Source organism: Thermobia domestica, chromosome 14 (genome assembly GCF_964235325.1).
Source record: "Thermobia domestica chromosome 14, izTheDome1.hap1.1, whole genome shotgun sequence".
NCBI classification, from domain to species: domain Eukaryota; kingdom Metazoa; phylum Arthropoda; class Insecta; order Zygentoma; family Lepismatidae; genus Thermobia; species Thermobia domestica.
In genome coordinates this window covers 6,279,241-6,301,552 of record NC_137467.1, presented here as the reverse complement: position 1 = coordinate 6,301,552, position 22,312 = coordinate 6,279,241, and the positions used below count along the sequence as shown (strand labels likewise).

Below are 22,312 nucleotides of genomic sequence, written 5' to 3'. Positions count from 1 at the left end.
ATATCTTCGTAAGAGAACAAACTTTCTTATTTTTCCATGCCATAAATATGTGTGATGTGGTGTTATGAGAGAGAATCCTTCCTTTTAGAGACACCTCTCATTTACGGACAAATAATCGGTTCCACCGATGTCCGTTTGGAGAGGTTTCACTGTATTGCTTAGTTTAATAATAATACTAAATGCTCAAATGTGTGAACTTACTTTATTAAACCTGCCCCTGCAAAGAGTTGATATTATTATTATTATTATTATTATTATTATTATTATTATTATTATTATTAGTAGTAGTAGTAGTAGTAGTAGTAGTAGTAGTAATAATAGTAATAATAATAATAATAATAATAATGCAATAGTTGCGTAACAAAATATACTGTTTTCTTGTTTGAATTTGTTTAAAAATTATATCACTATTCTGAGAGCACACCCCCCTTTTATTTTCAACATCCCCCTAAGTAAAAATTTCTGGCTTACTTACTGTGAAGGAGCATGACGTAGATTGATGTGAAAAAAAAACGAAGCTACAGTAGAACTTTAATCTAGTAAAGATCAATTATTTAGAACTATATTAAAATACATAATTTTAATTTGTAAATATGTATGTTTACTTACTCTGTTTAGTTGGTTCATGCTGAACGTATTTGTAAGGGAAAAGTAGAGAGCACATGCCCTTAATACTGGAGAGCCACTACCACATAAAGTACCAGCTAAAATTCTGTTTACGTAACTTCGAGAGAACAGCTCATTCATCCCGATCACTTTAGCCACAAGCTGAAACAACAATACACAAAGTATATTAGCATTATATTGTACCTGCAGTCGAGTTCAAAGAAACCCCAGTGTTCGCAGTGGAAAAAAAACAACGTAGGCGGTATGTTTTATATCGATTTTGACTCGACATACCGGCTATCTAAATGTTGAAATACAGTGAGGGTATGTTGAAATATAGTGAGAGTTTCTCTGTAGTTACAGGGGCAAGGGACATGAAGAAATTTTGATCCCCCGGCAACAACTTTCTGAAAAAATTTAAAAAAAAAATAACACGAACATGCTCAAAAATCGATATTTTATATTAACAATTTCCTGCGGGAAAACTCCCGGACCCCTCACCCAACTGAAAGGTAATCCAAACTAGGGATGGCCACAAAGTTCCGGTTCCGGCGGAACCGGTTCCGCGAGGAACCGGTTCTCGGAGATCCGGTTTTCAGAACCGGTTCTGGAACCGGTTCCGGACCTGGATCCGAAAACCCGGTTCCAGAACCGGATCTTAGGAACCGGTTCCAGACCTGGATCCGAAAACCCGGTTCCAGAACCGGATCTTAAGAACCGGTTCCAGATCTGGATCTGAAAACCCGGTTCCAGAACCGGATCTTAGGAACCGGTTCCAGATCTGGATCTGAAAACCCGGTTCCAGAACCGGATCTTAGGAATCGGTTCCAGACCTGGATCCGAAAGCCTCCAAAAGACCCGTAAAGGAGGCACAAAGTTCACCTTCAAAAATAATGCAAAGAGGACCATGCGCTTGTACTTCCCCGCCCAGACCCGCTTGTGCCCCCAGGAAAAAAATTTGGTCCACCAGTGGGTGTTTAGCCAAATGAGTTGGCCAGTTTGCCTGTTTAGCCAATGAGTTTGCCAGTTACCCAGTTTATTTAGCCAAATGAGACAAGCTGCCGCCGTCTGGGAGCCTGCCTGTCGCTTCCACCATTTCATTTAGCATACTGTTTTCATTTAGCACAGCTTGCCAGCAGCTCGCGTTTAGGTAGGGATGGTAACAAAGTTTCGGTTCCAGCGGAACCAGTTCCAGACCTGGATCCGAAGAACCTGTTCCAGACCTGGATCCGAAGAACCGGTTCTAGACCTGGATCCGAAGAACCGGTTCCAGACCTGGATCCGAAAAACCGGTTCCGGAACCGGATCTTCTAGAACCGGATCCGTTCAGACCCGAAAACCGGTTCCACCAAGAACCGGTTCTGGCCATCCCTAATCCAAACCCCCGGAAGATCCATCTCCCACATCAGACAACCCCTAAATCCACCCATGCTCAAAACATGACATTTATATGAATTAAGACAAGAAGACAAACACACATTTAAGAAAGAAACAATTCAATATGGCACATCAAAATATAAACTAGATTAACTTCTTTAAAGACACCTCATTTTAAATACAAAAGGTGGGAAAAATATAACAAAAATGTAGGTCTTGTCAACTTGGAAATTATTTCTACATAAAAAATAAAATCTCTTTGCGTGCAAAGCTATCCGTCAATTATTGTGTATAAAAATTGATTTATTAAAAGTATTTAGCGTCTATTCTCCAGTGACGGTATATCTTGATCACTGGAAAACCAGAGGCGGTATGCCTTCATTACGGAAAAATCAGAGACGGTATGGCATACCACCGCATACCGTCTCACTTTGACCACTGTCTAGCCCTTCATCTCTCTTTTGAAGGTCAAATTTTCATGACTACACGTAATGTATTATAAATTTGGACTTGACGCAAATATTCCTAACGAAAAAAAAAAAAATACAAAAATACCTTGTATGACGCGGCTAATTGGTTACAAGATCATTCGCGCTATGAAATGAAATGAAAATGAAATCATTGAGTTTTACGTCCTACGCGTATGCCGGCTAGGCTAAAGGAGACGGTCATGATGAGAAATGAATGAAATGATGGAATGAAGAAAGTGGAAGGAAACGGGAGAACCGCGAGAAAAACCACGCACAAGGTGTTTGTCAACCACACAGTTTACTTGGCGTGAGTTGGGAGCGAAACAGGGTCCCTGCACTAAAAGTGAATCCTCTACCACTTAGCTCTACCACTTACCACCTTGCTCTACATAAACAGAAAATCTTTTTAAACAAATAAAATTTACAAGAAACTGAAAAAAAAAAATTCTTCAATTGTAAACAGAAAAGGATTTTTTTTTTTCAATTTTACGTCCTGTGCTTATACTATTTAGGGCAAAGGGAAGATTATTAAGGGAAATGGATGACCATAAAAGAAACTGATGGAACGAGATATGTCAAGAAACCGATGAATCAAGAGAAAAAACCGGGATAACCGGTAATACGTCAAGTCATCGGCACCAAAACATCAGCCCAGTAACATCGACGGTACATTTCATAGACGACACTTAACATTGAAGGCACGATAATACGTCTGCGCTGATATAAAATATCGCACCCACTTTCATACCGCCTCCGCAATATCTTGATGAAGTTTCAGATATCGATGATTTCATTGTCGTGTTTTGGTTGTCGATGATTTGATTGTCGATATGTTGGTTGTCGATGAATTGGTTATCGATATTTTGGTTGTTGATGATTTGATTGTCGATGATTTGGTCTGTCGATAAATTGGTTTGTCGATGTTTTGATTGTCGATGATTTCGATATCGATCTTTTGAGTATTAATGTTATGTACTCTTGATGAGATGCATCATATATGAAATGACCTGTCGATTTTTTTTTGTACTTCGATGTTTTAGTATTCGACGTTAAGTTGTCGATGAATTCACGTGAAATCGGAAAACCAAGGTTGTATACTGGATATACTTACTTAAATGCATATCGTCGCACGAGAACCAGAGGAACCTTACTCCAAAAATTTGGTTTTCGTTTTCTTCATGTTTCGACATGATTTTGAAAGCCCCACTTGGTGTAAATGGAACGTAACGCCATCTGTTCTCCTTGTCGATCATCTGTTGTAATGTAGCTCAATTACAATCTTATTAAAAACACATCTTTCTAAGAAAATAATATTTTTGTTCTCTCGCCTGTAAACCTACGAAAATGGAGTTACGTCTCTCTGGTTCTCATGCGACGATATACAGGGTGTTTCAAAACAACACCAACAACAACGTTTTGGAGGTGATTCCTGGCACCAAGATAAGATGAAAAGTATAGACCAATCTGGCTGCATAAATGCTTTCCTAAGAAGAATCCTGAGAAATTTCTGCAACAATTTTTATAGAGGTAGTTGGTGAGTACTGCATTTCACTCATTTCTCATCATCACCGTCTCCTTTAGCCTAACCGGCATAAGCGTGGGACGTAAAACTTAAAGCTTTTAGTTTCATTTGATTACTGTATCTTCTGCCTCTATAATGAAATTGTACATAGTTGTAGTTGCAAAAATAGTTGGAAATTCGTTCTACAACTTCTCGGAAGGGATTACAAAACTCATCGAAAGATGTCAAAGTGTGTTACCATGTAGTGAATTTGAATCGGCAAGTGTCACATGCATTTTTCATTCTTCATCAGTAGAAATTAATACTGTATAGTAGAACACTCTATTGTGCTGCCAAAATGTCTTGAGCCGTGGCAAAAATGCGAACTAAAGCTCACACCCCCACACACACACGCGTTGAGCCAATAAGGGTTCAGCTGTTGCTAAGCGAGAGAAAGCGAATGGAATTCCTTCAGCTGATAGCAGCGCTTGCAACGGAAGACTAGGGATCATGTCAATGTGGTATATCTTTAGTATTCAGCACTGAATTAATGTCGTCTGCAACTAAAGCTCACACCCTCACACACCCACGCGTTGAGCCAATAAGGGTTCAGCTGTTTGTAAGCGAGAGAAAGCGAATGGAATTCCTTCAGCTGATAGCAGCGCTTGCAACGGAAGACTAGGGATCATGTCAATGTGGTATATCTTTAGTATTCAGCACTGAATTAATGTCGTCTGCAACTAAAGCTCACACCCTCACACACCCACGCGTTGAGCCAATAAGGGTTCAGCTGTTTGTAAGCGAGAGAAAGCGAATGGAATTCCTTCAGCTGATAGCAGCGCTTGCAACGGAAGACTAGGGATCATGTCAATGTGGTATATCTTTAGTATTCAGCACTGAATTAATGTCGTCTGCAACTAAAGCTCACACCCTCACACACCCACGCGTTGAGCCAATAAGGGTTCAGCTGTTGCTAAGCGAGAGAAAGCGAATGGAATTCCTTCAGCTGATAGCAGCGCTTGCAACGGAAGACTAGGGATCATGTCAATGTGGTATATCTTTAGTATTCAGCACTGAATTAATGTCGTCTGCAACTAAAGCTCACACCCTCACACACCCACGCGTTGAGCCAATAAGGGTTCAGCTGTTGCTAAGCGAGAGAAAGCGAATGGAATTCCTTCAGCTGATAGCAGCGCTTGCAACGGAAGACTAGGGATCATGTCAATGTGGTATATCTTTAGTATTCAGCACTGAATTAATGTCGTCTGCAACTAAAGCTCACACCCTCACACACCCACGCGTTGAGCCAATAAGGGTTCAGCTGTTGCTAAGCGAGAGAAAGCGAATGAAATTCCTTCAGCTGATAGCAGCGCTTGCAACGGAAGACTAGGGATCATGTCAATGTGGTATATCTTTAGTATTCAGCACTGAATTAATGTCGTCTGCAACTAAAGCTCACACCCTCACACACCCACGCGTTGAGCCAATAGGGGTTCAGCTGTTTGTAAGCGAGAGAAAGCGAATGGAATTCCTTCAGCTGATAGCAGCGCTTGCAACGGAAGACTAGGGATCATGTCAATGTGGTATATCTTTAGTATTCAGCACTGAATTAATGTCGTCTGCAACTAAAGCTCACACCCTCACACACCCACGCGTTGAGCCAATAAGGGTTCAGCTGTTTGTAAGCGAGAGAAAGCGAATGGAATTCCTTCAGCTGATAGCAGCGCTTGCAACGGAAGACTAGGGATCATGTCAATGTGGTATATCTTTAGTATTCAGCACTGAATTAATGTCGTCTGCAACTAAAGCTCGCACCCTCACACACCCACGCGTTGAGCCAATAAGGGTTCAGCTGTTTGTAAGCGAGAGAAAGCGAATGGAATTCCTTCAGCTGATAGCAGCGCTTGCAACGGAAGACTAGGGATCATGTCAATGTGGTATATCTTTAGTATTCAGCACTGAATTAATGTCGTCTGCAACTAAAGCTCACACCCTCACACACCCACGCGTTGAGCCAATAAGGGTTCAGCTGTTTGTAAGCGAGAGAAAGCGAATGGAATTCCTTCAGCTGATAGCAGCGCTTGCAACGGAAGACTAGGGATCATGTCAATGTGGTATATCTTTAGTATTCAGCACTGAATTAATGTCGTCTGCAACTAAAGCTCACACCCTCACACACCCACGCGTTGAGCCAATAAGGGTTCAGCTGTTTGTAAGCGAGAGAAAGCGAATGGAATTCCTTCAGCTGATAGCAGCGCTTGCAACGGAAGACTAGGGATCATGTCAATGTGGTATATCTTTAGTATTCAGCACTGAATTAATGTCGTCTGCAACTAAAGCTCACACCCTCACACACCCACGCGTTGAGCCAATAAGGGTTCAGCTGTTTGTAAGCGAGAGAAAGCGAATGGAATTCCTTCAGCTGATAGCAGCGCTTGCAACGGAAGACTAGGGATCATGTCAATGTGGTATATCTTTAGTATTCAGCACTGAATTAATGTCGTCTGCAACTAAAGCTCACACCCTCACACACCCACGCGTTGAGCCAATAAGGGTTCAGCTGTTGCTAAGCGAGAGAAAGCGAATGGAATTCCTTCAGCTGATAGCAGCGCTTGCAACGGAAGACTAGGGATCATGTCAATGTGGTATATCTTTAGTATTCAGCACTGAATTAATGTCGTCTGCAACTAAAGCTCACACCCTCACACACCCACGCGTTGAGCCAATAAGGGTTCAGCTGTTGCTAAGCGAGAGAAAGCGAATGGAATTCCTTCAGCTGATAGCAGCGCTTGCAACGGAAGACTAGGGATCATGTCAATGTGGTATATCTTTAGTATTCAGCACTGAATTAATGTCGTCTGCAACTAAAGCTCACACCCTCACACACCCACGCGTTGAGCCAATAAGGGTTCAGCTGTTTGTAAGCGAGAGAAAGCGAATGGAATTCCTTCAGCTGATAGCAGCGCTTGCAACGGAAGACTAGGGATCATGTCAATGTGGTATATCTTTAGTATTCAGCACTGAATTAATGTCGTCTGCAACTAAAGCTCACACCCTCACACACCCACGCGTTGAGCCAATAAGGGTTCAGCTGTTTGTAAGCGAGAGAAAGCGAATGGAATTCCTTCAGCTGATAGCAGCGCTTGCAACGGAAGACTAGGGATCATGTCAATGTGGTATATCTTTAGTATTCAGCACTGAATTAATGTCGTCTGCAACTAAAGCTCACACCCTCACACACCCACGCGTTGAGCCAATAAGGGTTCAGCTGTTTGTAAGCGAGAGAAAGCGAATGGAATTCCTTCAGCTGATAGCAGCGCTTGCAACGGAAGACTAGGGATCATGTCAATGTGGTATATCTTTAGTATTCAGCACTGAATTAATGTCGTCTGCAACTAAAGCTCACACCCTCACACACCCACGCGTTGAGCCAATAAGGGTTCAGCTGTTGCTAAGCGAGAGAAAGCGAATGGAATTCCTTCAGCTGATAGCAGCGCTTGCAACGGAAGACTAGGGATCATGTCAATGTGGTATATCTTTAGTATTCAGCACTGAATTAATGTCGTCTGCAACTAAAGCTCACACCCTCACACACCCACGCGTTGAGCCAATAAGGGTTCAGCTGTTGCTAAGCGAGAGAAAGCGAATGGAATTCCTTCAGCTGATAGCAGCGCTTGCAACGGAAGACTAGGGATCATGTCAATGTGGTATATCTTTAGTATTCAGCACTGAATTAATGTCGTCTGCAACTAAAGCTCACACCCTCACACACCCACGCGTTGAGCCAATAAGGGTTCAGCTGTTTGTAAGCGAGAGAAAGCGAATGGAATTCCTTCAGCTGATAGCAGCGCTTGCAACGGAAGACTAGGGATCATGTCAATGTGGTATATCTTTAGTATTCAGCACTGAATTAATGTCGTCTGCAACTAAAGCTCACACCCTCACACACCCACGCGTTGAGCCAATAAGGGTTCAGCTGTTTGTAAGCGAGAGAAAGCGAATGGAATTCCTTCAGCTGATAGCAGCGCTTGCAACGGAAGACTAGGGATCATGTCAATGTGGTATATCTTTAGTATTCAGCACTGAATTAATGTCGTCTGCAACTAAAGCTCACACCCTCACACACCCACGCGTTGAGCCAATAAGGGTTCAGCTGTTTGTAAGCGAGAGAAAGCGAATGGAATTCCTTCAGCTGATAGCAGCGCTTGCAACGGAAGACTAGGGATCATGTCAATGTGGTATATCTTTAGTATTCAGCACTGAATTAATGTCGTCTGCAACTAAAGCTCACACCCTCACACACCCACGCGTTGAGCCAATAAGGGTTCAGCTGTTGCTAAGCGAGAGAAAGCGAATGGAATTCCTTCAGCTGATAGCAGCGCTTGCAACGGAAGACTAGGGATCATGTCAATGTGGTATATTTTTTTAGGTGGGTACTCAGACAACAGTAAGCAGTAAGAATTGTTCCAATAGGAATGTTCGGCACCCTGTGGATAGTTCTTAAAACTAAGTTAAAGAAGTTAGAAAAACTTAGACTTGAAATAGTAATAATAAGACATGATATACAACATTTAGGTACACCCTATATTTTTTCGATTTTTTCTTGCAATATTGTTATATGGAAATCAACTTTACTTTTTGATTTTCCCTCACACATAAAATAAAATATTAGCCCCGAATGCACCTGAACATTTCAAAAATAAATTTGACTTGGTTCAAGGAACATCTACAAAATATATACTACACGCCATCTCTAGTTTACAAATCATTCTTTATAATTGAACGATTGAGAGTCAAAGTAGCGTATCTCCACTATTGGCAACAAAGAAGGAATATTTAAATTCATATCCGTTTTAAAATATCACAAATATACGTACTTTAGGTTGGCATAAGGAAAATGGTAATAAATATTGAAGGATCCCCACATCACGACAAAAGCACATGTCAACATAACACGTGTTATTAATTGTAAACAGTGTAGCATACGAGAAGCCGACACGACGGACACCGAGGAAAGCCGACAGAAAACGGACCTCACGAAAGGCCCCGAAGAGGACAGATAAAAGCCCAACCACCGAGGAGAAATAAGCATTGTTCTCCGTTGGCTTGACCCCCTATCGTGCGTCAAGCTTCGCGCTGGCCATATAGGTTGTACAGCCTTTGGCGACAGTCGGCTGACGGGAACGCAATATTATCTCTCTGGGATAGCATAGAGAGGCACGATACACAAACTAGAAAAAAAAAACCTTTTGAGAAAGTACAGATACGGCCTTATTAGAACCATGCCCCGCCCTCCCAAGAAGCCACCAGTCAGAAGAACACCAACAGAAGATGATCCAGTGCTCTGGAACGCCAAGGATGGAACAACCACACCCAGAAGACGCCCTGAATCTAAAGAAGATGACAAGCAAAGCAGAGTAGAGAAGCTTCTAGAACGTTACCAGGGGAGAGACCTTGAGGCGTTTCTACATACCTCACCGATATTCATGAAGGGTGTTTCTCAGAGATATACTGATGATGACGTCAGAGCTATCATCGCTGAAGGAATGGACGATAACGACTTCCTAGTGATAGATGATGGACCACAAATCAAAGTGTGCTTCAGAAATATGGCCACACGGCAATTATTCCTGAAAGCATTCCAACCAGAAGATTTTGGTAAGCATGTTGTGCTAGATACTTCGTTCAACTGGCCAGATAGTACCCATGACGAGGCAGAGACTTCACAAGCGCACCCAGAGGAAGAAACCAGTGTCAGCAACAACAATGCTCCAAACGAGACAGCGTCAGGAAATTCAAACCCAGAAGACAGAGAATTTCATGTAGTCCGGAGAAGAGGCAAAAAGAAAAACAAGCAACTAACAAGAGTGGAAAACCCAAAACCCACACAGGAGAGAGCCGAGCCCAAAAGGGAAGAAAACCTTCACATACAGGTGAAAAACGCTCAAACACAGGCGAAAAACCACCACACACAAGCTAAAACCAGCTTTGAACATACGGTAAATCAGGCCTCCGGCTCTTACCAGGACCAGCAAAGACGTACAGCTACCAACCAACCAGAATCCAGCAATCACGGCAAGAACAACCAATCACAGTGCAGCAGTGATCTAAGTTTCCAGAAGCATAGCAGCAAATCAGAAGACAGCAGCACACCAAACAACATAAGAAAGAACAACCAATCAGGAAGCAGCAGTGAATCAAGCACCTTATACCAGAAAAACCAATCAGACCCCAGCCTTTTTGAAAACAGCAACCAATCAGAAGCCAACACACCGTCGAAGGAGGATACACAGAGTGAAGAACCTAAGAACAAAAAGAAGACGAAAAAACAAACCATATTCACGTGTGTGATTAAAGGATTTCCCCCTAACCAAGAAGTAAAGTCACTTGAAGAAGAACTACGCAAACAAGATGTTCATTTCACATCCATAACGAGAATAAAAACAGCCAATGGACCAACTCCACTAGTAAGACTATTCTCCACCAAACTAGAAGACATCAACAAATTAATCACTCACGGATTGAAGACAGAAAACAAAACTTACAAAGTTGAGCAGTCAAGAAATCAACCGCGCCCCATTCCCTGTTGGAACTGTTACTCATACGGGCATCTCAAACACCAATGTCATAACGACAGAGTATGCAATAGATGTGACAACTCGCACACCAACCCATGTGACCTTCCACTAAACAAGAAATTCTGCGCAACCTGCAAGATGACTGGACACAGGACAGGGAGTAGCTACTGCCCTCTACGTCCAAAAAACAAAACCCAAATGAAGAAACCCACTGTAATCACAGAAGAAGATTTTACAAAAGACAAACCTTTTCAGAGCCAGGCTGCAAACAAGAATGAAAAACAAAACAAAGATGTAGAGCGAAAAAACACAAATTCACCCACAATGGAAGAAATAGAAGACGCAATAGCAAAGGCGACAAATAAAATCATAACTTGGGTAACATCAATATTAACCTCCACCACCCCACCAGAAAGCAGGCACATAATAGCTGAAGCAATCTCCAATACAACTAGAAAAATTTTCCAATCCACGATCAACATCATCCCAACAACAAACGGGCAGCTGTACATCACAAGGCCGCAGGCAGTCACTAAGAAACAACGCAGGGGAAGCAACACGAAAATCACGCACACCCAGGATGTAGGGAGATGACCAGCCGTTACCTCTGCAGACAGATGACGACCACAGCACCGACATTGGATCAAGAAGAGGCCATTGCATGTTCAAAAAAAAAATAACACAAACCCCACTAACAATACACTCCCCACTACAGACAACACAGATAGATATCACTAATAATTCAGATAGGTTTTTAATTTAACAGATAAGATATATCAATACAGACATGTTTACATGGATTTTTACCACCCTTCCAATGTGGTTTTGCCATGTAAATTCTTATGCATGCAGCATGACCGATACAGGGTTTTTTTCCTGGTTTCCAGGTTTTTTGTCCTGGTTTCCAGGTTTTTTGTCCCTCTCAAAAAACATAATAAATCTTCTCTCGCGCTTTCCTATCTTCTTCTTTACCCTTCTTTCCTTCTATCTACACAACTATAGATCCGCGGAAAATGTCTCCGTATAAGATAGAAGCCGCGACATACATCCCCAACCGACAGATGCTATAGATTACTAACTGCATGTGAGGAGAGGCATGTAGACAGATGGTTGATGCCTTACTCTCTGTCAGGGCGCGGGCTATCCTGAGGGGCGTCCTAATTTTTAATTTTTCTGTTTCTGTTTCTGACCTGGCATCAGTCAACCAACTGATCGTACCTACCTTAAACCCTGGAGGGTGCTATGAAGCGAAGGGACCATCCTAATCACAACCAATCCCTGGAGGCTGCTAGGAAGCTAAGGGGATCACCTTAAATACCATACCTCGAGAGGGCTGCTATGAGCGGAGTGAAAACCCTGGAGGCTGCCATGAAGCTAAAGGGTTACCCGTACAGAACATTATACCCTGCAAACCTTGGTCATTATAGAGACGCCGTTATTACCGAGAGTAGAAATGTAAAGTAGTGGTTATAAATGTTACGACTAGTTTTGTGGAATTTAAGAATACCTCAGTACTGCTAGAATAAAATGGTAAGGTGCAATAGATTAGAACATGCAAGCTGTCTCAAAACAACACCGACAAAATTTGGGAGGTCGTTCCTTACATCAAGATAAGACAAAAAGTATAGACCAACCTGGGTGCAGAAATCCATCAATTCGGAGTTGTAGGCTGCCGAAAACAAGAAAAAATGAAATTTAAAGGCCCAGCCTAGGTCCGAAACTATGAGATCTACCGTACTCGGGCCAAGACTTCACTTTGGAACTGATATGTATGCTATCGAAAAAATACATGTTTTAGAATCGTAAGATACTCACGGAATCATTTTTTTATAGAGAGAGTTTGGCTAAGGGCATATGATTTAGCCCTATAAAAATTTTGCGGAAATACCGCAGTATTCTGAAACATGGATACTTGGATAGGGTTCATACTAGTTCTTAAGTGAAGTATTAACCCGACTACGATAGGCCTCATAGTGTTAGAGGTATGGATCTTTAAAGTTCATTTTTCCATGTTTTCGGTAGCCTATAACTCCGAAAAGAAGCATTCGTACACCCATGTTGGTTTATACTTTTTTCCGTTTGAAGGAATCTAAGTGTCAGGAATCACCTCCCAAACGTTGTCGGTGTTGTTTTGAAGCACTCGGTATAAAATGCAAGGGACTGTGGTGCCTCAGTGGTAGAGCGCTCACTTCTTTTGCATGGGGCCCCTGGTTCTACATCAACTAGCCCCAAATGAGCTTTGTAGTGGACACTGCTTGGGTTTTGTCGAAGTTCTTCTGTATCCTTCCACTTTCTTCATTCCACCATTGCGTTCATAATCATTATCACTGTATCCTATAGTCTCGGAACAATATTGAGGGATGTTAAACTTTAAAAAACAACGTAAAATGCAAGTATAGGGAATGCAAGTATAGTTGTATGCAAGAGACAGAAGCATTAAAAAAAATACATTTTCCCTAGTTCGAATATCTTCAATACAACCACAATGGCAATAACGCCTTAATTCCAAAGTATTCTCCTTCTACAGTATTTTGTATGAAGGATTGTAAATTTAATCTTCTTCTAATGTATATCAGGAATAAAAGCTTCAAATATATGCCGACCTAAAGTAAATCTGCACTCAAAATACTTCTGGTAACCGCAGTAAGATTTCCTGAAGAAATGTCAGTTTTAGATGTAAAAGATAACAGAAACGCGATATTAAGTCAGCATTAACTCTATTTCAACTATAGCTGGAGATATTTTACTCTGGTTCTCAATGTTTCAACCATTATTAAACCTATATAAAATTAATATCTTACATCCAGAGGTTTGTGAAAAGTGGACAGTAATCGAAGTGAAAACGTGGAACTGGACAAACGAGCCACAGGTGATAACAGATTTAATGTTTTTATTTTTCGGTTGAATTGAGGCTTCTCTGATAACAGAACTAGTGCAACTGTTGTTCCCATTGAGTGGCCAATGTAATGAATCCTTCTTTCACCGGTGTGCTTCAAAATATAGTTGATCTCTGCAGGTAAGTCATAAATTCCAATTTCGTGCCAGCTGAAATGCAAAACATTATAAATAGAATCATTTATATGAGTTAATAAACAAGAACATAACACTGCTTCAATGCGCACAAAACATCTTTAATAAGTAAAACGGGTTTAAAGAAATTTATGAAAGATGATTTAGTTTAATATTCTGTGGTGGAGAAACTCAAGGTATATAAAATAACAGGTAGGCCCAGTTCGCGTTTAGCGTTCTGATTGGCTCCCTGTCCGTGACCTCATGTGGTGGGACTTTTGCCCATCTTGAAACAGTATACCAACTAGCGTATAATTGCGTATTCATTATTTTACTTGTTCTCTTGAACGATACTTCGCGATACCCAAGGATGTTATAAAATAGTTGATCTGCTCATATGTATCTTCATCCTATTAACTGAATGAAGCAAAGGCAAAAAGCAACCTAGCTTTCGCACATCTGATTGGCTGCTCTCGTTTCCGCCATATATGTTGGCTCAAAACATTGCGAACTTCATATGTAGACTTGTAGTGTGTTTGTAGTTTATTTTTATTTAAGTCGTTGTTTTCAGATTTATAGTATACAATGGTTACATGCTGCAAGTATGGACAGACCCGTATTTACGTAAGTGGTATTCTGTGCTCGAGCACAAAGCGGCAGAATTTGAGGGGCGGCAAAAATTTGGATTTTCTTAAGATTCACACTAAAGTAATATTTAAAACTACCAACCCGCAGAGTCCCGTGCAAGCGCGTGAAAATATGTTAATGTGTTTAAACAGTAGTTACTAATTAGCTAGCTTATCTGATCATTTTTAAAAAGTCATCCTCTCCCACTCGACCCCAAGGGGTGAGGATGAACTTGAACATAATGAAAACTGATACCGTTAAACTCAATGACCTCGAAACGTAAATTCAACACTAATATCTGTCGTTTTCGATTACTTTTAAAATCCCGCCCCCTCCCTGGGGAATGAAGTATGACCTTGAAGTTGAATTGCATTAAAACTCTCACTATTCATCTCAGCGACCGCAAAAATTGTGAATTGAACTCTAATATTGGTCTTTTCGATTATAATGACCCCATGTTATTCTTATGGGGACTTTGCACCCCCATATCTCAGCTTAGGTGTGACCTAGGGACCTGGAACAGGTCATTTGGATAATTTCTCTGAGAGCTTTAAAACATATTAAAATTTCATGTTTCTATTATAGTCTATCTATCTAACACCACGTCATAATCATCATTTAAAGAATTAGACCATTTAAAAGTACATTGTAAATTTTATTTGCAAAATCCCGGCTTGCTTCCTTCCTTGAGACATAAGTTTGGGCGGAGGGCAGGTGGCAAATTATTTAGAGCACCGGGGCGCACAATATATAAGGCTATTCTGGGTAATTTCTTCACACTTCTATTTGTACACCCATACGCAGGCCCGTATATATATATATATAAACAAATAGAAATGAGAAGAAATTACCCGTAATAGCCTTTCACAGGTAAGAAAATCAGCAATCATAAGATATGTATGGCTTCACGATTTTGTGATATGGGCAGATCCTCTATTTTATAACATCCTTAGCAATACTTCCACGTGACGTCACAGAGCGCAAAGTATCCTGGGGAAAATGAGAACAGAAAGGCTGAATCGAGAATCCCCTGGGAGAAACCAGAAAGTGGTTTCCGAATTGAAGGCCACCGTTATTATGGCAAGTCCAAAGCTTTCAACTACTTGTGTAAGCGTAATGGCATTGGACTATTAACATTATGATAATTTGTAAGATTAGATTATGGTATGTAATCTAATGCGACCAGAATTGTTATAATAATCTTTGTTTCCAGCTTTTCCCGTGTTTATATGGGATCGGCGTTCTAGTCTTTAATTCTTTTTCTGTACTGTCTTCTATCCTGGTGTCATCTATTTCCTTCTCCTCTCTCAGATCATTTTTGTATCTTGTCCTATATAATCTTGTCCTATATTACCTATTGCCCCCTTTTTGTTTTATTAATTATTTCCATCTTGCCAATTTTCTTTCCTATATAGTCTTTGTTTCTTCATTCTACACGTCCAAGCCATCTCAGCCTCCATTTTAAGAAGTTTTATACTCATGGGTCCTACCTGAACAACGCCTGTTATATGTTCGTTTTTTTTTATCCTGTCCTTTCTCGTCACAGCACACACCCATCTTAGCATTCATATCTCCGCCACTTCCATCTTCTTTCCCTGGGTTCTTCTGAATCTCCAGATGAACTAATTGTATGGCCTATGGGACTCAAAGATTAAATATACTTACAAAAGCTCTCCATTGACTTCTATCCTTAATCAACTGTATCCAGTTTCTACTTTTATTCCTATTTCTGCGAGATAGGTATACATCTTAATATTGTCCTCCCATCTACGCCTAGCTCTTCCTAATGCTCTTTTTCCGATTGGATTTTCTGTTAACTTTTTGAAAGCGGACCTACTTTCTCCCATTCTGGCTACATGATCTGCCATCTGAGCTTCCTCGACTTAATTATGCTTCGTTATGGAGTTTTCGCCATTTTCCATTCCCGTCAGGCCCGTATCCACGGGGGGCAAGAGGGGGCCGGCCACCCCTAAATTTTGGCTGGCCCCCATAAAATTTCACGGTAGGCTTGCAAATGAACTATAATATGGTGATGAAGTATAATACGGTTGGGTCGGGCCCCCCTAACTTCTACCAGGCCCCCACTAAATTTGGGGGCTGGCTACGGGCCTGATTCCTGTTCCTCTTGGGCCCGAATATTTACTCAGGATTTTATTTTTAAATACTTTCAACCTACAATTTCCCCTCAAAATAAGCGACAATGTTTTGCAACCATTACAACGCAACAGATATAAGTACTGCTTTTATATATTTTAAGCTTCAAATTCTTCGACAGAATTCGTGAAGACACAGGAGTTTGATCTGAACAATAACAGGAATTTCCTGCATTCAATCGATATTTAATTTTTTTGTGTACGAATGGCTATTAACCTCGCGCTTATATATTAAAGAAACCTGATGGTACAGTTCTCACTGATACGGATAGCATCTTAAATAGATGGAAATATTTCTTTGACGATTTGCTTAACATGCTACCAAAAGCTAGTGTGCGTGGAGAAAAGGAGGTACACACCGCAGAACCGTATATTCCAGAACCCAACCGAATAGAAGTAGAAACCGCTATAAAGAAATTAAAGAAACACAAATCTCCGGGTGTAGATGAAATTCCGGTCGAGTTAATTTTAGCTGGAGGCGAAAAATTTTGGAACAAGATACACAAACTCATTCTCCTTATCTGGAACAAGGAAGAATTGCCACAAGAGTGGAAAGAATCAATCATTGTTCCAATTTACAAGAAAGGCGACAAAACTGACTGTAATAATTATCGAGACATTTCTCCTCTATCAACATCCTAAAAAATCCTTTCAAATATTCTATTAGCAAGATTGATTCCATACGCAGATGAAATTATTCGAGCTTATCAGTGCGGATTTAGACGAAATCGGTCAACTATCGACCAAATATTTACCATTCGCCAAATACTCAAAATAAAGTAGGAATACAATTCCCCGGTACATCAATTATTTATTGATTTTACAAAGGCGCACGACTCGGTTAGGAGAGAAACATTATACAACGTTATTACAGAACTTGGAATACCGAGAAAGCTAATTAGATGAATTAAGATATGTTTAAATGAATCCCAAAGTAAAGTCCGGGTAGGAAAATTTTTGTCCACGAGCTTTCACGTCGAAAATGGCGTGAAACAAGTTGATGCGTTGTCGCCATTATTATTTAACTTTGTTCTGGAATACGCAATAAGGAAAATCAAAGATAGCAAGCAGGGCCTAGAGTTGAACGGTATTCACCAGGTTATGGCATATGCTAATGATGTAAATTTAATAGGGGATGATAGGAGAACAATAGAAAGAAATGCAGAGATCTTATTAAACGTTTGCAGGGACATGGGTTTAGAAGTAAATGCAGAGAAAACTAAATACATGGAAGTGCGTCGGGACCGTAATACAGCAAATTATGGATGCGTCAAAATATTAAATAATACTTTTGATAAAGTGGATAGTTTCAAACATCTAGGATCAGTATTAACAGATGAAAATCATATTCAGGAAGAAATTAAATGTCGACTAAAAGCAGGAAATTTGTATTACTATTCGGTTCAAAATCTCTTGTCGTCGCGAATTCTGTCGAGGAATCTGAAGCTTAAAATATACAAAACCATAATCATGGCTGTTGTTCAGTATGGTTGCGAAACATGATCGCTTACTCTGAGGGAAGAACATAGACTGAGAGTATTTGAGAACAAGATCCTGAGACGAATATTCGGACCCAAGAGGAATGGGAATGGGGAATGACGGAAACTTCATAACGAGGAACTACATAATTTATACGGTTTACCCAACATTGTTAGGGTCGTCAAGTCTAGGAGGCTTAGGTGGACGGGTCATGTAGCTAGAATGGAAGAAAGTAGAAACGCTTTCAAAGTCTTGACTGGAAGACCAATCGGCAAACGACCATTAGGAAGACCTAGGCGCAGATGGGAGGACAATATTAAGATGGATCTCGCAGAGATAGGAATACAAAGTAGAAACTGGATGCAGTTAGCTAAGGATAGAAGTCAGTGGAGAGCTTTTGTGAACTCGACATTGAACCTCCGGGTTCCATAAGCCATAGAGTTAGTTGGTTAGTTGTGTGGTTTTGGTCTGTTAATGTTGATCCTACACAGTAAAAAATGGTTATGTTAATTCAACTCAATTTTAACACAGGGCAGTGGTTCCACACTATGCGGTGTTAATTCAACACAGACCCGCGGTGTTGGTGTTTAACACAGGAGTGTGATAAGATTTTAATACACAACTGGTGTTGAGCAGTATTAAATTCGGATCTGTGTTAATATTTTCGGTGTTGATTCGACACCATGTCAGAGTCGGTAGTGTGGGGAAAAGTGTTGAATGTTACTTTAATCGGTGTGGCATTAACACGAAGAAAGTAACACAGTGTCTAGGTATGTTAATTATTTCGTGTTAATATTACCCTATGTCAAGTATCAATATAACACAATCCCTGTGTTATTTCAACACAATTTTCTTATTATTTCAACACATCATCTGTGTCATAATTCAAGGTTAAAGCCGTATAAGTAACACCGTTTTAGTGTTAATTCAACACCCCCTGTGTTAAAATTCAAGTTTACACCACCATATTAACACCGTTTTTGGTGTTAGTTCGACTCCACTTCTGTGTTACTATGACACCTATTTCGGTGTGAAAATAACCCTATGTGCGGTGTTAATGTAATCTTTTTTCTGTGTTTGAAAAATTTATGTTGTGCATGCTTATGCTTATGGTGGTTCGCCATCTTTGAATACTAGCTAGTAAACATGACAACGGAACATGACATCGTGTTCGGAAATAATGATAGGAACGAACTTAACGAAAAGAACTGCAATAGATTAATTCGTGAACATTATCAATTTCGTCAAGTGTTTGTGAACGCACCCTTTTCTGAAATTCTCTGTTAGAATGTTAACAGTGTGAGGAAGGAAACAAATTATAATTTTAAAATAAGAATAGTAAACCACAGAACACTTGATTTAGAAAATCTTTATAAATTCTTTTGTCGTCCTCCCCATCATTTATTGTGATGGTTTTCTTGATTGTGCGACACACAACCTTCACCAGGGGGCCGCGGCGGCTCAGTGGTAGAGCGTTCACCTTTGGTTCCGGGTTCAAACCCTGCTCCCGCCAAGTGAACTTTGTGGTGGACTAACAACATGTGCGTGGGTTTTCTCGGGGTTCTTTTGTTTCCTCCCACTTTCTTCATTCCACCATTTTATTCATTTCTCATAATCACCGACTCCTTTATCGTAACTGACAATAACTGTAGGACGTAAAACTCAAAGATTTCATTTCATTTCACAACCTTCACCAATAACTTATTCAAGAAACATAGGAAACTCTTACCTATATCCTAATAATATGATTGCTTCTTAATCGTGTTTCTACTTGTTTTCCGCTATTTTTGAAACAGTCTCCGGTGTTGACTGATGAGCTCTATAGTGCAGTGTAGAAGTGATACAGTAATACGGTGTTGTTTCTCGCTGTTGACATATTTCTTCGGAAACATTATGCAAAACAATTGAAAACACATCCCACAGTTTGCATGTTGAAATTTTGCGAATACCTGGATTTGTTTAAGTATTTCTTTCTACTGTGTTTGTCTGTAGCTTCAATTCATAAGCCTTTATAATTAGATGCCCAACATATTTGGCAATCACGCAGAAAACAACACCGAAAATTCTACACTTGTGTTGATTTAACACACAGGCTGTGTGTCATACCAACTACCGGCATTTGACACACAAATCCAAATGGAGAGTGAATTGTTCTAACTACCTGTTTGTGTAATGATTTAACACAATCGTGAGGAAGGAAACATGACGTTGAAATAACACAACGATTGTTTACAGTGTAGGAATGATTCAAAAAATGCATAAAAGAATCGCGATCTTGGCCAATCATTAGTTTCTGGATCAGGGCCCACAAAATTTTTGAACGTCCCTAAATCGAGTTTTCGTAATTTTTTTTTAAACGAAATAAGCATATCATACTGAGTTTAGTGATAGTTTGGATTTGTCTACACTATATGTAATTCTCCACATATAAAGCATACAGGAAAATTCTTGCCTGAAATATATTGGATCTTTTGATCCAAAAAGCAACAAACATTCACCAGAAGGCTTTCCAAATTGGATCAGCTTTCATATTTGGAACAAGAAAGGGAACAAACACATCTTGAAATACGGGAGCTTATGGTATTTTTCCGTAAGACACTTCGGCGCAGACAGCACATTTGAAAACTAATCAAAATTGTGCTGTGTGTGCCGTGATTACAATTGCCAGGATCAACTTTACTCAATTTAATAATTCTTTCATACAATCCAAAGGTAGGATAGAGAAAAAGAACTCTGGAAACTTCAGTTAAATGACTAGCTAAAGCCGAAATTTCACGACTCACAAACTTAATTATTCGTGTCTTACCTGAACTTCCAAAAATCATTTCCTTTCGGACTTAAGGTAGTGTGATTCTTTGAATAGGTATTTCCTCTGCAGTTAGCTAGCCATACATCGTATCCATTATCCGAGAGAATGTAAGCTGTAAAAGAAGAAGATTACATTACTGCAATGCAACAAGAAACAATTTAGGAAATTACCAATTATGATTGTAATTTGGTCAAAATGATTTCAAAGGATAGCGCGGTATGATGGAAAGAAGCGGCGACTATGAGAAAGGAGAAACGGAAAATCTTTGGATATGTAGTGCTATAGAAGAACGGTGAAAATTAGATGTGTAGATATGATGTTGCATGAAAGTGTTGGAAATGGTAGATTTTTTCAAAAAAAGGAATAAACTGAAGACAATTGAAAAGAGGACATAAAATGAATGGATATATATTATGAAACATAAGGGAACCATCTGTTAACTATGGAGGAAATGAGAAAAGAAAAATATATATCTAGAGGTAGGCAACGATTGAAATATATGTACGAAATATGGGGAAGAAAATGTGTAAGTAAATGAGAAGTCTGATTGAGAATAGGGGAAAAATGGGAAGATTCATTAAACCACTCGGGACCTAGATCACGAGGAAATGGTAAAAGATATAGGGAAAAGAAACTGAAAGAAATTAGAAGTCTTGCTCAGACTAGGGAAGAATATAAAGATTCATAAATTCAATCGGAAGATGATCACGACGAAATAGCAAAAGAAAATAGTGAAAAATATAGGAAACAAAAGCTTCAAGAAATGAGAAATCTGGCTTAGGATAGGGAAGAATGGAAAGCCTTATTAAATCAATCAGGAGGGGAGTGACGAGGAAATGACAAAAGGAAATGGTAAAAGATACATAGAAGAAATGCTGCAAGAAATGAAAAGTCTGTCTCAGGATAGGGAAGAATGGAAAGCCTTATTAAATCAATCAGGAGGGGAGTGACGAGGAAATGACAAAAGGAAATGGTAAAAGATACATAGAAGAAATGCTGCAAGAAATGAGAAGTCTCAGGATAGGGAGGAATGGAAAGCCTCATTAAATCAATCGTGAGGTGAGTGACGAGGAAATCACAAAAGAAAATGGTAAAAGATATAGAGAATAAATGCTGCAAGAAATGAGAAGTCTGTCTCAGGATAGGGAAGAATGGAAAGCCTCATTAAATCAATCGTGAAGTGAGTGACGAGGAAATCACAAAAGAAAATGGTAAAAGATATAGAGAAGAAATGCTGCAAGAAATAAGAAGTCTGTCTCAGGATAGGGAGGAATGGAAAAGTAGATTACATCAGTTGGGAGGTGGAAGACTCAAGGACAGACAAAAGTTTCTACACGTGTTTCTCTATATATTTATCTCTCCTCTCCTCCTTTACTCTACGCATTTCACTACATCATTGCTCATGAATGTAAGTGGGTATTCCGACGTTAGGCGTCGGTCAACTATAAATGACTTTTGTACATTGTACAGTGGCTAATATACCTAAAGCTTTCCGTGGCCCAAGGATGATCCAATGTACAGAAGAATCTAGAATTCCATGATGAAGAAGAACCGCAGGCCTCCGTTGCTGTATATGAGATCTTGAACTGTACGGAATCCGGTGCATCTGCAGGATGTAACCATCGTCCGTTTCCAGGTAATGCGTTTCTGATGGATACCCATGTTTCGCAATTAACTCAGGCTGTTAAGAAGAAGAAACATCA

The 22,312-nt window shown here is 40.1% G+C and overlaps 1 protein-coding gene across 1 annotated transcript in view; it reads right to left on the bottom strand.

Annotated features, from left to right (window-relative positions):
* Window positions 1-22,312, bottom strand: part of LOC145669485 (lipase 3-like) — an 84,787-nt gene that overhangs the window by 48,068 nt on the left and 14,407 nt on the right. The window contains exons 3-6 of the mRNA XM_081737659.1: window positions 22,092-22,290; window positions 20,607-20,721; window positions 13,334-13,577; window positions 610-768 (exon numbers count right to left, since the gene is read on the bottom strand). Coding sequence (XP_081593785.1) covers window positions 610-768; window positions 13,334-13,577; window positions 20,607-20,721; window positions 22,092-22,290 — 717 coding nt within the window. The remainder of the gene's footprint in view (window positions 1-609; window positions 769-13,333; window positions 13,578-20,606; window positions 20,722-22,091; window positions 22,291-22,312) is intronic.